Source organism: Melanaphis sacchari, unplaced genomic scaffold (genome assembly GCF_002803265.2).
Source record: "Melanaphis sacchari strain LSU unplaced genomic scaffold, SCAv2.0 Contig28_pilon_pilon, whole genome shotgun sequence".
Lineage (NCBI taxonomy): Eukaryota > Metazoa > Arthropoda > Insecta > Hemiptera > Aphididae > Melanaphis > Melanaphis sacchari.
In genome coordinates, this window is record NW_020271162.1 from 526,935 (window position 1) to 546,641 (window position 19,707).

Consider the following 19,707-nt stretch of genomic DNA (forward strand, 5'->3'; position numbering starts at 1 on the left):
GCACCGACGGCGGTGCGTCATTCTCCGGATCCATCGGAATTCAGGATGATTTGTTTATGAGCTAATATGGATGAATCTTGCACAGAAAACAATAGTTTAATGAGAAAATTTAACAAACAAGTTGAAAAACCATCAAATAACAGAAATTTATCTTTTAGTTTAGAATTGGTAGATGAAAACCATTCTAGTATTGATTTAAAATCAAGTCTACCAACTAGAAAACAAAGACTTAAAGAATATTTAACTACAACTCACATACCTGATAAAAACATTAATTTAACTTATAAATTACACAATTTTTCTAATGTTAATTTGATTAATTTTGTACCAAAAATTGATGATTATAACAAGCCTGTAAAAGTTAAATCTCAATGGACTCGTACAAGTCAAATGGAGTTAGCATTAGAAAATTCTACATCCCGTCAAACTAATAATACTCAACCTATAACTAATTTATCTAAATATGAAAAACTAAACGACGAATTTACAATGGCTGTTTCATCCACAAATGGTGTAATTAATCAAATTAATGAAAATACAAATACAAATGATTCTAGAAAAATCATTAAAATAAATGATGTAGAAATCAAAAGTTGTTGTGTTGTTGTAGAAAAATATGATGAAACTGTACACAAATTCGATGATTCAGTACAAGTGAAAAGAAAAAGAGGTAGACCTAAAAAGAATAGTAATAATATTAAAGTTAATACATCAATAAATTCGAATATTAAAAAACAAAAACCGGTCAAAAATAATACAACTGTTAATTTGGATCCTAAAAATACTGGTGAAAAAAAAGTTATAAAAAGAGGTCGCGGCAGACCAAAAAAAAATGAAATCACATCGACCATTATTCAAACACCACCAAGTGTATCTAATTCGGTTGTAGCAAAAAAAAGAAAAACACAAAGTTCTGCTACTGTAAACAAGCGAAAAAAATTGAAAAGTGATCAATTTAAAAATGAAGATCTTAACAATTCAAAATTATCCAAATTAGATCCAGTACAACCCTCAGAAGTGTATACTAGTGGAGCAATAAATTCTATAAATAATAAATCAAGTGAAAATTCTTCTAGTTCAGATGAATTAAAAGTAAATAAAAACGGTTCTGTGACACCAATCCTAATATTTCCAGACGATGGTGATGACTTGAAGTGTGTAACCTTATCACGAATCGATATACCAGAAGGCACATCATTGATTACTTTGGGAAGTTGTGATAGACCATATCTACAAGAAAAAACTGAAAGTATGATTCATAAAAATTCTAATGAGTTAAATACACAAGAAAAAACTACACATAGTGTTAATTTTTTAGAAAAATGTGATAATTTAAATGTAAAAGAAAACACTACACATGCTAATTTTTTAGAAAAATGTGATAATTTAAATGTGCAAGCAAATACTACAGGTATTAATTTTTTAGGAGGATGTAATGATTTAAATGTACAAGAAAACACTACATGTGTCAATTTTTTAGAAAAACGTGATACAAGATTTAACATTGACAAGATTTCAATTAAAAGTAAACAAAATTTTTTATCTGAACTTGAAAATGTAGATTGGAATTCAGTACCTAAGCGGATTCGATCAAATAGTGTAAGCGAGACAATTAATATAAAAAATCGAAGAAATTCTCTTTCTAATAATTTTGCGTATAACTCTTCAAACGAATCAAAAGATGAAGATTTCGTACCATTGAAATCTTGGAAAAGTCTTTCTTATTTAGAAAGTGGACCAAATATCCAAATTGAACGAGTTATACAAGATGAATTGGTTAAAAAATTTAGATCAAAATTAAAACGCAGCAGAAGCTTTCCTAACTGCTTGTTTTTAGATACAGTTATCTGGAGATATCTAGTTCATCAACAAGAATATAACTCGGAAGAAAGTCATGAAATAGTATCAGATTTAGATTCAGTTTCAGATATTGATTCTGAATCAGGTATGAGTTTAATAAATGAAATTCCAGCGGATAGATGTGACCATCATTACCGTTCTAATAGTTTGCCTTTAGAGCAATATAAACAATCAAAAGAAAAAACTAGCTATATGTTTAGAAGTTTAGATAATTTAAATATGTTGTGTTCTACTAATGATCCACTATCATTCCAAGTACCCTCAAGTATAAGTAATTTGAAAAACGCTGAAAGTGAACCAGAAGAATCTGAAGGGAAAATAAGACGATCAAAGCGATTAAATACCAAAAATAAGGATAGTGATATGTTGGAAGAAAAATATTTATTATCATCTGAAAATTCAAAAATTGACTCTTTATTGTTGGCTGATGAAATTCGAAAAGAAAATGAAAGGCATTTAGCAGAAGCTAGAGCAAATGATCCAGAGTTGGATAAAAAATTAAAAAAATTGAACTTTACTTTAATATCTAACAATTTGTTTAGGCCTCCTAGGTGAGCATTTTATACATTTTTTTAAATATAGATGGCCATATAGTATTTTATTTGGTATCTATAATTAAGATTAATTACTTACATTTCAACAATTTATACTACTTCCAGTATTAAAAATTAAAAAATAAATATTATTTTAGGAAAAAAATGAGTGAGTATACACCAGCAGAAGCACAAGAATTGCGGAGACTAAAACCAAGGTAATTCAAATATTAATTACAAATTCTAATAGCAATTGGTATTTTATAATATATTAACATTTTCTGCAAGGTTATCATTAACTGGTTTTTAAATTATTTTATGTTTCACTTTAAGAAAGTTCTATATTATTGTTTCTTAATATATTCCTGATTAATGTTTATTTTTTTTTAGGAGAACTATCAATTCTGATACTTATAAATGCCATTGTAAATATACTAGAAAAGACTGGATTGAAAAAAAACCTGGATGTGGTACAGAATGTTTAAATCGTTTATTGAATATTGAATGGTAAATCAGATTGATACTTTTTTTTAAATAATAAAGTAATTAATATTTTGATTAAAAAAAAAAATTATTTTATTTTTCAAGTGGTAAAAGTTGTATATTAAAGTCACTCTGTACAAACAAGCAATTTCAAAATAAACAATTCAAACGTACCAAAATTGCCAAAACTGCAAATAAAGGTTATGGTGTTTTTGCACTTGAAGATATACCTAGGTAATATATTATAAATTACTTAAGCTTCAATTTAAATGGCAATTTGTATTAAATTAAAAGAACATAGTACATCAATACCTGCATTTATTATCTTCATTTTATTATTGTATAACACTAAATTTTACATTCAAGAGATTCTATTTTATTTTTATTTAGAGTGAAATGACTGATAATCAAATTTAAAAATCAAAATATTATTCAGAATTATATGTAGCTAATTAAAAATTATAATTTTAAAATGACCATAACATCCTTTATGATAAAAATATCAAAAATTCCATGAGATATACAGTATGATATTTTATCAATAAATTATTAGGTTAATTCACTCTAATATTATAAATAATGAAGTAAAATGAATTCTTCTGAATATAAAATTTGTTATGTTATTTGGTAGATAATAATAACACTGATAACACTTTCAAGTATGACATTCTCTTAATAAATATAAATTTGAAATTTATATATTTATGCCAATTGGCGGTAGTGGAGGCGTAGAGCAATGTTTTTTATCTCGCTTAGTGTATTTTTATTTTTTTTTTATGAGAGTCTACTTTTATAATTTATAGGTACTTGGATTTAAATACTGCTCAATATTAAACTGTACCTATTATTATTAATAAAAGAAAAAATTAAGTTCTAGTTAAAAATTATTTATAAAATGTCTTATCTGTTTTATTCTAAGTTAAGTTATGATTTTTAAATTTCTTAATTATTTTTAAAAGAAAATTTTGTTTCAAATAGTCTTAAATTGATGATTACAAATATTAACTGTAGTTTATAATTTGTGTAGTGGAACTTTTGTTGATGAATATATTGGAGAAGTTATTGATCAAAATGAAATGATAAAGAGAATGAAACTAAAAAAGTATATGTTTAATAATTATATGGTGCAATTGAAACATGACGAAATAATCGATGCTACGCGCAAAGGAAATATTACAAGATTCATAAATCACAGTTGTGAACCAAACTGTGTTGCAGAAAAAGTATAATTATACCATTATAACTACTTTAACACATTTAAAACAACTAATTTTTAAAATATAATTCCAGTGGAATGTGTTAGGTGAATCTCGGATGGGGTTTTTTAGCAAACAATTTGTACGAAAAGGAGAAGAAATCACTTTTGACTATAGTTTTGAAATATTTGGGTATTACTTATTATATCACTGTCTTTACTTTCTGTTAACTATTATTTTTATTATAATTTAGAGATGCTAAACAGCAAAAGTGTTATTGTGGCGCATCAAAATGTCGAGGATTTATTGGCAAAAAAACTAAAACAGGTGATCAAAGCAGTTCTGATGAAAGCAGTTCTGATGAAATTGATGATCTTGATGATGATTCAAAAGCGGATTCAACTGATAAATGTTCGGGAAAGAAAAAGAAAACAATAAATAAAATCACTAACAAAGATAAAAAACGCTTAAGACAGGTTAGAATAATTATAATCTGTATAAATATCGTGAAGATGAATTAAATTTTTATTTTTTATAGCTTGATAAACAGTTAACAGATATCAGTAAATTAAAAAATAAAAACCGTTCTGACTTGGAGAGCTCAACATTAAATTTGAATAAGTTAATGGTTCATATTACTGATTCAATGAGTAGATCACATATTTTGAAATTTATTAGGGATAACGATTTAAACTGTAAAAGATTATTTATGAATTTTAACGGATTGAATATAATACATAGCTGGATGACTTCAAATAACAATGAAAACTTGAAATTAGAAGTAAATTATTTAATAAGGATTTATGAAGAATAAAATCAATTATATAAAATTTTATTATTTTGTGTTTCAGATTGTTAAAACACTTTCAGACCTTCCAATCTCTAATAGAAATACAATAACTAAATCTAAAGTTTTAGATATTGTTGCTCAATGGGCTAATATCCCATTAAATGTAAAAGAAGCAATTGAAAAGTAATTATAATTATTATTTTATTTAATGGCTATAGCTACATTAAAAAATATTTGTATTGTATAAGTACATAACATTTATTTTTAAATATTGTTTGGATATTATTTGGCATTTGTTAAATACTTAAGAAACTTACTTTTTATTGAAGTTCATATCTCTTATTTTGTTATAATATTTTTTTTATTTTTAGTTTAAAATATCCAATATCACAAATTAAGGAACACGAGGAAGAAGTTGATAAATTATTACCAGATGTAAGCAATAAATCATCATTAGTTCAAGCAGCCAGAATTTTATGGAAAAAATGGATAGTTCTGAAAATTGTTTTTAAAATACCAAAATTAGATCGTCCCAAAGAAGGTAAACCACATAAATATAATATTATAATATAATTGTCTTTACACATAAAATCAATCGACTACTAAGTTTCTCTTGTATAAAAACTAATAAATACAGCTATGTATTTGTATAGTTAATATAATTTTTGTTATTTAGAGTTTTTTTTTTATTTTTTAAACATAAGTATATTTACAATCTGTAATATTATTATATACAATAAGTAAATTTGGTAACATAGAGAAAAAAAAAAGACAACATGATATTACGTGAGGAGGGAGGTCCACCAGTGTGGATACCCTCAATTGGAAAATAATAACATTTACGATATGTACATTTGATAAAAAAGAAAATTACAATAAGCAAATGGGTGAACATACAAATTGACATGTTTACTGGGAGAAAGGGAAACTATCCAGTGATACCCTCTAGGCGTTACGACTAATTTTAAATTATAAAAAAATTTTTTTTTTAAATTAAAAAGTCACGATACCAACGTCTTTAAGATGGCGAGGAGGGTTGTCGAGGATTGTGACTGTATGTTGATGGGCAATTAGTGGATTAAGGTGTGGATTTAATTTGGAGTGAAACCTTTTATAGTGCGTTTTAACTAAATCAACAACTGATACTATGTTGAAGTCTTTGTGGAGAGTGAGATTTGAGACATACCAAGGAGCAGACGTGATTATACGGAGGGAAATTGATTGGAATGCTTCAATTGTTCTAAATTGTGAAGGTTTGGCACATCCCCATATTTGGGCTCCATATGACCAAATAGGTCTTAGCATTGACTTGTAAATAAGTATTTTGTTGTGAAGAGGAAGTTTAGATTTTAGTATAGGGCATGGTAAATGAGATCTATTATTTAGTATCTTTCTTTTGGATTTGAGATGAGGGCCCCATGATAGTCTTTTATCTAAGATAATACCAAGATATTTGACTTGAGTCAAGGAGGAGATTGAAACTCCTTGGAGGGAGAGAGGAGGCATATTTTTTTTATTTAAAATGAAAGGAACATGCACTGATTTTTCTAGATTGATTTTAATTTTCCAGTCTGTGGACCACTTTTCAATATGATCGAGGTAGAGTTGAAGATCATTGTATACTTCTAACGGGTCTTTATTTGGGGATAAGATAGATGTGTCATCAGCGTAGGTAGCTAGGATGGTGTTTTGAATTTGGGGGATGTCTGAAGTGAAAATATTGTACAGGTCGGGAGAGAGATCACTTCCTTGCGGAACTCCTGCTAGGATAGGAAAGAGAGTTGAAAGATAATAATTACCATGACGAACTTTAAATGATCTATTTTCGAGATATGAACGAATAAGTAAGTAAAGGGGAGCAGGGAGGAATAATTTTAATTTATAGAGTAAACCTGGGTGCCAAACCCTGTCAAAGGCCTGAGCTACGTCAAGGAAGACTCCCGGGCAATAATTTTTATTTTCAAAGGAGGAAGAAATTGTATCGACTAGTATGTGGACTAGTTGTATAGTAGAGTGTTTGGCACGAAATCCAAATTGTGCATTAGGTATTACTTTATGGGTTTCCATGATTGGTCTTAACCTTTTCAAAATGACCTTTTCGAATAGTTTCCCGAGCACTGGGAGTAGACTAATTGGTCTATATGAAGTTGCTAAATTGGGGGGTTTACCCGGTTTAAGTATAAGAATAATAATAGATAGTTTCCAGATGATAGGGAAATATGACAATCTTAATATAGAATTAAATATATAAGTTAACAAAATAATTGTTTTTTTAGGAATATGTTTTAAAATCTTGTTGGTTATCAAGTCATGACCTGGGGATTTATTGGGCTTTAAACTTTGAATCACATTTGCAATTTCATTTGGAGAGACATGTTTGGTAGGAAGAGACATAGGTAGAGGAGTGTCAAGAAAGTTATTTATTTTTACTAACTGTGTGTTACTAGGAATGATATCGGGGTGAGGTATGAAAATATTCGATAGGTGTTCCCCAAAAAGGTTAGCTTTTTCAAGATCTGATAGGGCAAGCAAACCGTCTAATTTTTTAATAGGACATGAGAATTCTTTTAATTTAAGCATGTTTTTAGTGGTTTTCCATAATGAACCATCTTGAGTGTTTAAAGATTTGAATTATGTTTCAAAAAAGTCGTTTTTAAATTTTTGGATTTGATTTTTAATGGTGTTGGATGGGTTATTAAAGGTTGACTTATCGGAAGGTAATCTTGACCTTTGCCATCGGGAGCGGATTTAGAGGTTAAATGATTATTTTTCATTTTACTATTCAATTCTAAATAAATTATTATTAAAAATTGCAATACACATTTCTAATGTTAGTTTTAATATTTCAATTTTATTTTATTGTATAATAGATAGGAATCTAATTTTATAATTTAATTTAATTTTGTGATTTTTGTTGTCATTGTTTGATGTGTATTGGTGTTATGTTATTTTAGTAACCTGTTCTAGCAATATAAGTAGAATATTCAGATAAATTAACTTAAATAAAATATACTCAAACATATCTAACGCAGAGTTTCTCAAAAATGTAATATAGCACAATGCTAGAGTAATGTTGAAAATAATCAACAAGAATTTAAAATTTTTTATTTTACCTTATTATAATATTTTAAAATTATAACTATTTAAAATGAACCTAGTATACAAAATATTTTTTAAGGCTTATATGGACATTTTTAAATATTCCGCACCTAAAGTACATAGTTATGTTTCACTTTTGTCTGTTTTTAATTTTGAAAAATTAAAACTGCATTATTTCATTTAGCAATTGTTTTTCTTAAACCTATAAACAATTTTCATTGAGAAGTTCAAATTTTTACAAATGTTCCATTATGCACTGCAACTTTTAATAGCCATTACCAGTGGCGGTGCCAGGATTTTTTGCTAGGTAGGGCCAATGGGGGCCAACAATTATAAGGTAGGGCCACCAAAAAGTGAGATTTTAACAAAAAAAAAAAATAAATAAATAAATAAATAATAAAAAAAAACAATGAGTTTATTACTATATTTAAAAATGTTTAATGATTATTAACAATAAAATAAATATAATAAATATTAACAATAAGTGTTATCACTATAACAAAACTACAACGTGTAAAGAGTTACTTGAGAAATAGTTTATTAGACACTTAAGACATTAATCTTACAAGTTTAAGCACCATATTATCTAATGAAAAACGCGAAGCTAAGTCACTAAATATAACATATGATAACACTATAAAAAAAGATTATATTTATAAAACTGTTTCTTTTTACTGTTTTTTTTTTTTTAAATTAAAATTTAATAATATTTATATTAGTTTTAACTTTTAAGCTATAATAACAAACAGCAATATAAATACATGATTTAATAAAAAAATCAATATTGACCATTTCCAGAATCATTTTTTCATCAGCTAGGTTTACTAAACTAATGTTTTATCATAAAATTATTCAATATCACTGGAATGTATCTAACTAAACATATAAGCCCACAATATTTCACAGGATCTTAACTGATTAATACATTATTGCACATTGTACATCACATACCCATTATTAAAATATAATATAGGTAATTAGAAAATTAAATTGACACTAACCTACTTAAATTGTTATTTTCATAATCATCATCATCACTAGACATCAATTCTTGATTGCTTTCAATGGCAATATTATCAATATTTCTTAAAAAAAAAAAAAATAAAAATATTAATTAACTGATACCCACAAATTACAATTACATTGTGATAAAGTATAGGTTCTCAGTTCTAATAGATTATGGAAAAATATACAATGTCAATACTGAATAATGAGTTATACCTATAAAATACTTGAACATATTATATTTAAGATACATACAGGTTATTAAATATTTAATATATAATTAATAGGCAATTTTAAATACCTGGTTATAGGATTAGAAACTATCAAACTGGAGCATTTCGGTTCATTGTGTCCAGACTCATCTTCAGTAATATTGTTAATAGAACTTTTTTGTTTTTTTGACTTAATGAAAAAGTTACTAATGTAATTTGTATTTCTCTTCAACATATATTTTTTTTTTAATAAAATTATATGGTTGGATAAATTACACACATCCAAAAATATATTGGTAGACAAAATGTCAATACTGAATGCACTTGGTACTGTCAACTTCACAGAGCACACTTCACAAATAATATTATTAATTAATATAACATGAATATTGAATACAAATTACAACAATACGATGAATGATAGTTTTAGAAATAATTGATAATGAGCATAATCTAGCACAATATAACTGTCCCACTGAATCTATTTATAGATGCACGGAGGTTTTACTCATATAACCAAAAGTGTGTAGTGTGTATATATATTATACCAATCTATACAATGTCATCTATTCTGTGGTATAATCACAAAACATATTAATACGATGAACCATTATCGTAGATTCGTAGCCTCATAGCACGATTATAAAGAACTTTCTTTATAAATTATAATCGTTCCTCGTTAGCTGTAGCCCGTAGGTATTAGTAACCATAGACATTATACAATAACCATGTTTAAAACATTGTTTTCCCAACTCGTAATTCTATCTCCTTTCCTCAATGTTGGCTGGCGGTTTTTCTCTCTACGCCAGAGGGAATTGATACACCTTGCTCCACGCACAGTCCATCAATAGTTTATAGGTCTATGTTTATTCTAAGAATATTATCAATAATTATCATTTAATATTAAATATAATTTAGAAATATTTATATTGTTAAATTACAGACAGTGAACAAAATACAAATACCATTATTTAATATTTTCTGCTTATGAAAAATGACTATATTATTATGTCCAAGATCAGGTTGGTGGTAGGGCCACTGGTAAGTCCAGGCATTTTCAGGTAGGGCCATGGCCCGTCCTTGGCACCGCTACTAGCCATTAATTAAGTGCTATAAGAAAGATAAGTTTGAGAAACATTGGTAGTATTAATAATGTTATAATTTGAGTATAGTTTTACTAGAGATAGCAAATGTATAATATTTGCATGCTCTTTCAATGATATATGTAACTATCAAGAAATAATCATTCATAAGAATTTTTTAGGTTTAACAAGAAAAAATAGGTCATTATATTAGTTGAATTTAGGTAAATAAAATGCAACCAAATGTTTTTATTTAACACATAAGTATAGAAAGGTTTATCACTGATGTATACTAAATTTAATTCACTTAAAATGATAATCCAGTGGCAGCAATTTTTTGTCTGGTAGTAGTTAGGTAATGCCTATTTTCATCCCACAAAATCAACCATCTGATACGGTATGCAACGGTCGCCAGTTCAAAATACAGGCACCGTAATGACCGGTCTACACTGTTACAACCACCACCATCACGTGTAAAGACGCAACATCGTTAACTCTCCCACCAACGCCGTAAAGGTCAAGAAGGGACGGGAAGACAAGTACCTGGCACCGGCGATTGGTCTCTTTTGTTATAACCTATAACCGTGAACCGGACAATACTTTCGTTCTAGTCATATCGACACGAAATCGCATCGATAATTTCTTTTTTATTTGTTAATCGTTGATCACCTAAACGACAATTATTTTCTTACCACAACCGACACTAAACACATAAGTTCAATTGAATTGCCTATTTACATTATTTCTTTTTTTTCTTTTGAGTATCCTCGGGTGCATGTTTTTTTTTTTTTTTTATCAAGTACACGTGACTGTTTCCGGTTAGGTTAGGTTAGGTTAGGTTAGGTTAGAAAACCACTAAAACCAGTGTCAACCGCCGTAACCGCGTGTCACATTTTTATGCTTGTCGTATTGTTAAATAATGCCCATTCGTATAAGTTGGCCGTCAAGTTGTCTTCTTAATTTAAATAGGATAAAGATAGATTAATACATAATTATTTTGATTTTAGTGAACATTGCTGATGTTAGCCAGCCACCAATACATTTTTCGCAACCTAAACTGTAAGATTTTCAATATCAATTATTTTTTTTCGTAGTTTTATTTAATGTTATTAACATTTGTTTTAGAAATTCTATTTCACATCATTCTGAAAATCCTACAGTTAAATCAAGTCAGCCTTCTGAAATAAGGTATGAAAACATGATAAGTTAAAATATGTATTTAGTTAAATAATTTTCTTGTATAAAAGCTGGAAAATTTGTAATTAATGCGCTTAATATTGTTTTTTGAAACACTCATTTCATATTGTATTAAATGTTTAAATTGATTTTAGTCATATGCAAAGCCAAGGTACTGGATATGGTGAGACCAATTCCATGGATACATTAAACAAAATAATTAATCATCGCAATCAGATCAACTATCGAGACAGGTAAGAATAGTCATTTTAATATTTAAAATTTTTATAAATATTAATATATACATGAATTAAATAGGAAACAAACTATTTTGGATTGGAATAAAAAACACTGGAATCTACCTTCTAAAACAAATAAGGTTTTTAGTTCAGCCATGGCAAATCATTCAGATTTAAATTCAAAACAAAGCTCAACATCAACATTTAAATCAAGAAATATACACAAAGATATTCCATCAATTGAAAACAGTACACCTACTAAAAATATGAAATGGAGTGGCATCGCTGAAAGTAAGAATCGAACATGTATTTCTGTTTTTAATTTAAAAATTGCATAAGTACTTAATATAATATTATCTAATTTCATTTTCAAAAGCTTAAGATATTTTTTATTTTATTAAAGCTAGACTCAATGGCACTACTGTGCATAAGAAAGTGAAGTCAATACTGTAATTTTGTAAATATGCATGTCAGAAACATCTTAAAATTGGTTTAAATTTACCGTGTGTTCACTTTATAACTCAGAACAGTTTATTTTTTCAATTCTGTTTGCAGGACATTAAACTATAGATTATTGGATTATAAATTCTTTTGATTCATCAATTATTTTAACTTACTTATTTTGTAGATGTACAACACAACTTAATTTTTTTATGTGGCATCCCCTATTTTAAGTATCATTTTTGGATTGAACAATTTTTTTCAAGTCATTTGAATTTATCAAATTGTATTCTAAAATCAAAATTGACAAAATGAGAGGTGAAAATATGAATTTTTTCCTTCTTAATTCAATGACTATCATAATTGAAGTCATAGTTTACTAAAAATGTATGAACTATTAGGTATTTTTTATTATTATTACGCTATTGATGAAATATCATAATTAAAAAAATTATTTTTATTAACCGACAACCAAGTTTAAATTTATATTTATTTTTTTTTTCATTGGAAAAACAATATTTAATTACAAAAATAATAAATAAATTATTCAACATATTATTTGATTTATATAGTCAGGAAAACATTGCTTAAAAATTCATATTTAATAATATTTTATTTTTTTAATCTCAAATGTGAACCAGCTAAATTTATATAGGAGATAGGGATTTACCTAAAAACATACCATATGTTTAGCTTTTTTAAAAATATTTCAACTATTCATACCCACTCAAGTCCTTGCATATTGAATTGACATATATATTTTGAGTCATATAATAGATTTCCTTTTTTGTTTTTAACCTGTCATCGGTGACGTTATTTGTGTAATACCGTTAGTGATGTGTAATCGAAATGCTCACCTATTAAAATACACGTGTAAGACTACAAATTTATATACCGCAGTATTGATAAATATCAATACTGAACTGCTAAAGTATAATAATATAATAAGATAGTATAAAATAACAAGATAATATGGTAAGGCCATCAGTGACATGCAAGCACAACGTTAATATATCGCACCATTGGTACAAGACCGCCATAACTCAAAAAACATTGTTCTGAGAAAATTCAATTTTAATATGTTATCTGCTCCCGAGTGGTTATTTTTAAAACTTTAGTTTTAATATTTTGCAATTATCCATGTTACCTGAAGCTTATTATATTTTATATTTATCTACTTAGTTAAACCTAAACCAGACACAAGAAAATGAGGTTATGGCAGTTCAGCAATAGGAATCGAAATAACAAAACTGCCACATTTAGTTTTATGTCAGTTTTCCATTTCAAACCAAATATTTAATGCACCACAAAGTGAAATAAGGCAGTCTTGTTTTTCTTATAAACTCAATTTAAAGCCTCAATTCAAAATGTGGCCGTCTATCATTTGCTTATTATAATAAAAATTAATTTTTTCACATAACACAACTATATTATACTAATTTACACAATACATTTTTTAAAATAAATTGTATCTTTTATTGTTACTAAGTTTAAGTAATAACATATGTACATATATAATGAAAGTAATAAAACTTAAAAAACAAAAAATAATAATAAAAAATCCTCTTCTTTGATAAATAATATTATCTATTGTTACACAAATTATAAAACTTGTACTTATTTAAATGGCTAAATTAAAAGGATTATTTAATTACTTACAGACAAAATTAAATATATAACTTCATTTAATTTATATATAATTTAATAATTATAATTATATTATGATAATACAGATAAATCTTTTCAAAAAAAATTTTTTTTAATTAATAAAACTTAACACATTATAACATTAATCACTGTTCTCATCTTCAACTTCAGGAGCACAGGAATTTGATACTTTTAACTGTTCAAAAAAATAATGATAGTTTTCAGGAATTTGTTTATTTTCACAAAGATGAATTAAATCTTTTTTTTTATCTTTTGAAATTCCTGGTGGTTCAGTGTAGAGTTTGCTTAACTCTAAATCTCCACTTTTTCTTTTAGCATTTCTTGTTTTGTTCATCACTATTATTTCACCAAAATCCTGCTCTTCATATGATGTTTTATAAAATAGTCTATCAGGATGTTCTTTAGAAACTTTTAATACTTTTACATCTTTCCAAACAATTTTTTGTCCTAATGTATTCTTGTTAAAATTATTTCCCATATTAGATGTCAATTTTTTGAAATTTTAAAAGTGTTGATAATTTAATTCATGGACTTTGAAAGGCTTTCCTGTTTTTTTTGCTGATTGAATAACAGTTACCCATTGTTGAGGGGAGTAAATGGAACCTGATTTTAGTAATCTTGTTTTTTGTTTTTCTATAACTGAATGCACAGAATCCCCTTCGTTTTGGGTATGTCCAACAATTAGATACTTATGAGTTATTGAAGAAATACTCAAGTATATGACTGCATATAAATAAAGAGTAGCCATAAATTTATTTTTCTGTTGACCACTACAATTATCAGAATAGAATATTACATCTTTATTTACACATTGTTCAATTAAAAACTGATACACACATGTTGCAATTTCATTAGCCCCTCGCTTGGCCTGGTCTTCATTCCATAAATAGCAATGAGCTTCACTAATACCCATATTATAGATAGTAAGATTATAAGTGGCAAACTTACGAGAGTAATAAAAATTAGATACTTGAGCAGAAGGTGTTGTCAAAATGCTTTGCAAATCATAACAGGCTACTATGATTTTTTCTTTATTTGTTTTTGCCAAGTTCTTATCATTTTGTTTTTCATTCCTCGAAAGTTCAGTTTCAAGTTGGTGTTGGTGTTTTTCATTTAATATTTTTAATTTGTCATTTTCATTTGAATTATTAAATGTTTCACAAAATGCACATTGATCTTTTTTTGGTAAAAAAAAACCTATATTAAAATGTGTATTGAAAATATAAGAGTATGTACTAAATTTGCAAGCTATTTTTTCATCATCTTCACATTTTTTTACAAATAGTCTATACATCTCTGCAATAGTTGAAGCACCATCAATATATTGCCTTGTAGTTTGTTTTCTTAAATAATGTGACTCAATATGAGGAAATTCATTTATATGGTTAGTGACTAGGGTTACTATTTCAGGACTTAGTTTTTTCTGTTTCCCATGGTTTCCTCTTAATTCACCTTCAACATATTCTTTATTATAGCCGCCTTTTTTTAAAGCAGTTCATATTGTTCTATCACCAATATTGAGAGTAGCCATAAAAAAAAGTTTGCAGACCCTGTAGTTAGTACCATCCAGAGATAAAAAAAAATGCATTATTAGATGAACGGTTACTATTTTCCTTTTTATACTGATGTTTTGGTTCAATAGTAGTTGTAGATTTAACTATAAATGCTCTTTGTCTAGTTAAATCTCCCATTTTCCAATAGTTCTGTAGTATTTGTTCACGTTGTTCTTCATTTAAACTAGAAGAGCATTTATATTTACATTTAGAATTACAAGAAGGTTGCAATTTTCTTTTATCTATATTATGTCCTTTAGAATTTTGGTAAGACTCTCCTAAATTCCTTTTTATTTTTCTAGTTTCTCTAGTCCAACTTGATACACATTTCACTTTTTTGCGTGAATTTTTTTTACCTATTGCTGCATTTGTGGTTGTTAAGTCAATATTCACTAATTCTGGATGGTGGTTAGTTACATCTTCAATGCTTCCTACATAATTATTATCATCTTCACCTACTGATGAATCAAGTGATATTGAGTTTTTTTGTTTATTTTCAACTACCCAATCTTTATCATTATCACTGTCATCAAATTCAGAGAGGCTGCTACTGTATTCTATAAATTGAAATAGTTATTAAATTAAAATTTAAAAAAATTATTTAATGTTTTCATTAAATGTAATACTCGAATTTCAATAAAAATATTTACCATTCAAATCTATGATATTTTGTTCATCGGGGTTTGAAGTTAATAATGAAAATGATCTTGTATTTTGTAAATCAGTAAAATTGTCATTTTTTACATAGTTATCAACAAAATTTGTAATACTAATATTGTGTTCTATTAAGAAAAATAATACAATTTCATATTAAAATATCATCAAGTGCTCATAAAACAATTAAAAATGAAAAAAAATATGCTACCTATTTCATTGTTTGAACTTTTTTCATTAGGGTTTGAAGTTAATAATGAAAATAATTCTGTATTTTGTAAATCAGTAAAATTATCATTTCTTAGAATGTCATCAACAAAACCTATAATACTAGTTTGTTCTATAAACATAAAAATAGAGTTATATACTTATTAAACTATGTATAAATACTGTATTATATGGATTAAAATAAACAATTATTAAATTATAGTTAAAAGAAAATATTTAATGTTTTTAATTAAATTTAATACTTTAATTTCAATAAAAATATTTACCATTCAAATCTATAATATTTTGTTTATCAAGGTTTGAAGTTAATAATGAAAATGATTCTGTATTTTGTAAATCAATAAAATTGTCATTTTTTACTATGTCATCAACAAAACCTGTTATACTAGTTGGCTCTATAAACATAAAAATAGAATTTTATATTAAAATATCATCAAGTACCTATGTATCTACAGTTTAAAAATATTAAGCTACCTACCTATTTTATTCTTCAAATTTTTTTCACCTGATTCTGAAGTTAATAATGAAAAGTTGAAGATTTTTAATAATGAAGTTGATAATGTTAGACTCTGTATTATTTAAATTATTCTGGAGCCATAATTGAACTTTAGTTTTACAGTTTTGATCCATAATAGGTGTATTTTGTTCTGACAAAAATTCTGCATAAACCATAATTAATTACAGTTAATAAAATGTATTTATGAAAAATAAATTAACATACCGGCTCTTTTAGCTGACAGGATGTTTAATATGTCATTTGTTTTAAGTTTTTTTGTAGAAACATTGGTTTCTATAATGTTATTATCATCATAAATTGTATTGTTAGAATTTTGTACAATGTTGATCATTTTCGAGCTACGCGTAAATCGTTTTGCCATTTTATAACTCGTGTATTTATAAACATTAACACGAACAATATTAAAAGGAATAATAAAAATATTCAGCTATATTCTATAGGTAATTTGACAATATACACAATAATATACGTTAATATTACATGTACGGCAATATTAGACATCAATAACTTTGTTAGTTTATTTATAATATTTAATGTTTTTTCCGTATTTATTTTTGTGAATAACTTAATGAAGCATTTATATAATATTCTAAAAATCAAATGAAATATAAACCAGTGGTTCTAAAAATATTAAATGTGTAAGTGAAATGCTCATAGCGTCACCAACGATGGGTCAATACTTCTTTATTATAAAAATTATGTAATAATATTTTTTTAATTTATAATTGAATTTGGATTATCTCATATATTTTTTAATTTTAAATTTAATTAATTTTTGCAGTTAACTCAACAGTTTATGACATTCCTACTGATTCTTCTGAAAAAATTAATTCTAAGAATACACAAAATAATACATTTTTTGAAACTGAACCAACTGCTTATTACCCTATCGAAGAAATTATTACCACAAACCAAACATGGAATTTACCGCCTCCAACAATTGTTGATCTTTGTAATGGATCTACTCTAAATTCCATATTAAAAACAGTTCCTCCATGTTTACCAAATGATTTTATTTCAAATATGTCTAATGAAACAAGTCAATGTTTATTTTCTTCTAATGATACTACTTGGTGTGTAATGCATCCAGAAAATGTGATGTATGATGCTCAACATCCAAGTATTCAAGAACAAATGGCTCTTTTACCAACTGACATAATGGTCGAAAAATCAACTAAAAGTCAATCAGATACACCAAATACTAATGATGAAAAAACAAATTCCATTAAAAACTTTAAAGTCCAGCCACTAGATGAAAATACGCGTAAAAAGTTATTTAAACAATGTGAAGAAAATGTTCAACAGCTAGTTGATAAAGGAATATTGAATATGCGTAAATCTGCTAAACAAAATTATCTAGATACATCTCCAATTCAAATACTTCAATCATTTTTCAATAGAAAACCCATGAAATCAACTATAGTGACACACGAAAACAATCAAAATCAATATGTTTTGCCCAACTTAATCAAACGTATAAAAATAATTAGTGATGGTTATCAAAAACAGCCATCCAAAATTATTAAAATAAATAATGCAGTAAAATTGAATTCTCTGAAAAATAAAAATGATATATTTAGAATAAAAGAAGATCAAAAGTCTGAAAAAACCGATACAACATCCATAGCCTTGATATTAAACAATGAACAACTAAATACTGTTCCTGAAACACTCAACTTAAATAAGGTGTTCAATAAGCAATCTTTTAAAGTAAATACAAAAAACAGATTTGCATTTAAAATATTTAATAATTTAATAAAACGTAATTCAACCATGCCCAAAAATTTTATTCTTCAATTCCCATCCAACATCAATATAATTACTCATGACCCTTCAAATGAGTTGGATATTCACAACAAATTAATTCCATCAGTGCATAATATTTTGTGTGCAAAATTAAATAGGGGAGTTGATAAAAATACCATAAATGTGTACAAACAAAAAATAGGTATGAAATATGATGAAACAAAGACCCTAGAACCTTTAAGTTTAGAATCAATATTAAAAGAAAATCTTGTTTTTTCATCTAACACTACAGAAATAACTCAAGCTAAAAAACAATTAAAAAGAAAAATGCCTTTACCACCTTTGCATAATATAAAGAATAGAAAAATTGTCGATTTATCGTTGAAAAATAAATCTAGAATTCCAGTTACAATAATAAATAAAACTGATGATAATATAGTTTTTAAAAAACCAATGCTTCCTGCTACTAATAAAAGCAACTCTCGTATTATTACCAACCAAGTGCAAGAATCTTTAACTTCAAGTATTGCACCTCTTAATTCAAATGCAAACGAATTTGAACAGATACCTAGTACATCAAGTCATACAATATCAGATACTGATTTATTAAAAATAAATCTTAGTGAAGAACCTAGTACATCTAATCCATTAGTCATAAATATTATGTCATCAAAAACAAATGCTAATGAAATTAGACAAAAACCTTTAATGAAGTGTTCACCATTCAATAAAGTAGAAAACAATTTAATAATCGAGTTGGAGCAGAATGCTAAATATTTAGCCTCAAGTATAAATATGGACACCACTGATGTTTTATCTTCAGTAGTAGTTAATAGTGATTTAATTGACCCAATCGTGGAGAATTTCAAAAATTCTATTAATCAAAAGAAATCTGTGGGACGAGCAAATCTTGTTGATGATCCTATTGTGAGGGATTATATTGAACGTACTCAATTGAAATCGCTTGAATCAAAACGTAAATGTAAACTTCCAGAAAGTATGATGTCTTTACCCGATGAGGTTCTGGATCTTATACCAGATAATCAAAGAGAAATCAAGTATGTGATTGACTTTTATCATGCTATGGCTACAGTTATTGTCAAAGTATTAGACTTGTATGTAAAAAAGAGTTGCAAACAAGGTCGTATTAAAAATGATGATGATTTCAAATATTTAGCTAAAAAGGTAATATTTAAAGTTAAATTTCAAATGTTTAAATTTTAAT

At 26.7% G+C, this 19,707-nt stretch overlaps 1 protein-coding gene across 1 annotated transcript in view; it reads left to right on the top strand.

Moving 5' to 3' along the window:
* LOC112595635 overlaps window positions 1-19,707 on the top strand; it is a 29,048-nt gene that overhangs the window by 3,992 nt on the left and 5,349 nt on the right. Inside the window, exons 3-17 of the mRNA XM_025340917.1 lie at window positions 1,282-2,411; window positions 2,552-2,611; window positions 2,784-2,900; window positions 2,982-3,110; window positions 3,904-4,099; window positions 4,167-4,264; window positions 4,326-4,548; window positions 4,611-4,853; window positions 4,924-5,045; window positions 5,234-5,403; window positions 11,268-11,319; window positions 11,386-11,448; window positions 11,592-11,690; window positions 11,755-11,966; window positions 17,518-19,667. Of these exons, the coding sequence (XP_025196702.1) occupies window positions 1,282-2,411; window positions 2,552-2,611; window positions 2,784-2,900; window positions 2,982-3,110; window positions 3,904-4,099; window positions 4,167-4,264; window positions 4,326-4,548; window positions 4,611-4,853; window positions 4,924-5,045; window positions 5,234-5,403; window positions 11,268-11,319; window positions 11,386-11,448; window positions 11,592-11,690; window positions 11,755-11,966; window positions 17,518-19,667 (5,064 nt within the window). The remainder of the gene's footprint in view (window positions 1-1,281; window positions 2,412-2,551; window positions 2,612-2,783; window positions 2,901-2,981; window positions 3,111-3,903; window positions 4,100-4,166; window positions 4,265-4,325; window positions 4,549-4,610; window positions 4,854-4,923; window positions 5,046-5,233; window positions 5,404-11,267; window positions 11,320-11,385; window positions 11,449-11,591; window positions 11,691-11,754; window positions 11,967-17,517; window positions 19,668-19,707) is intronic.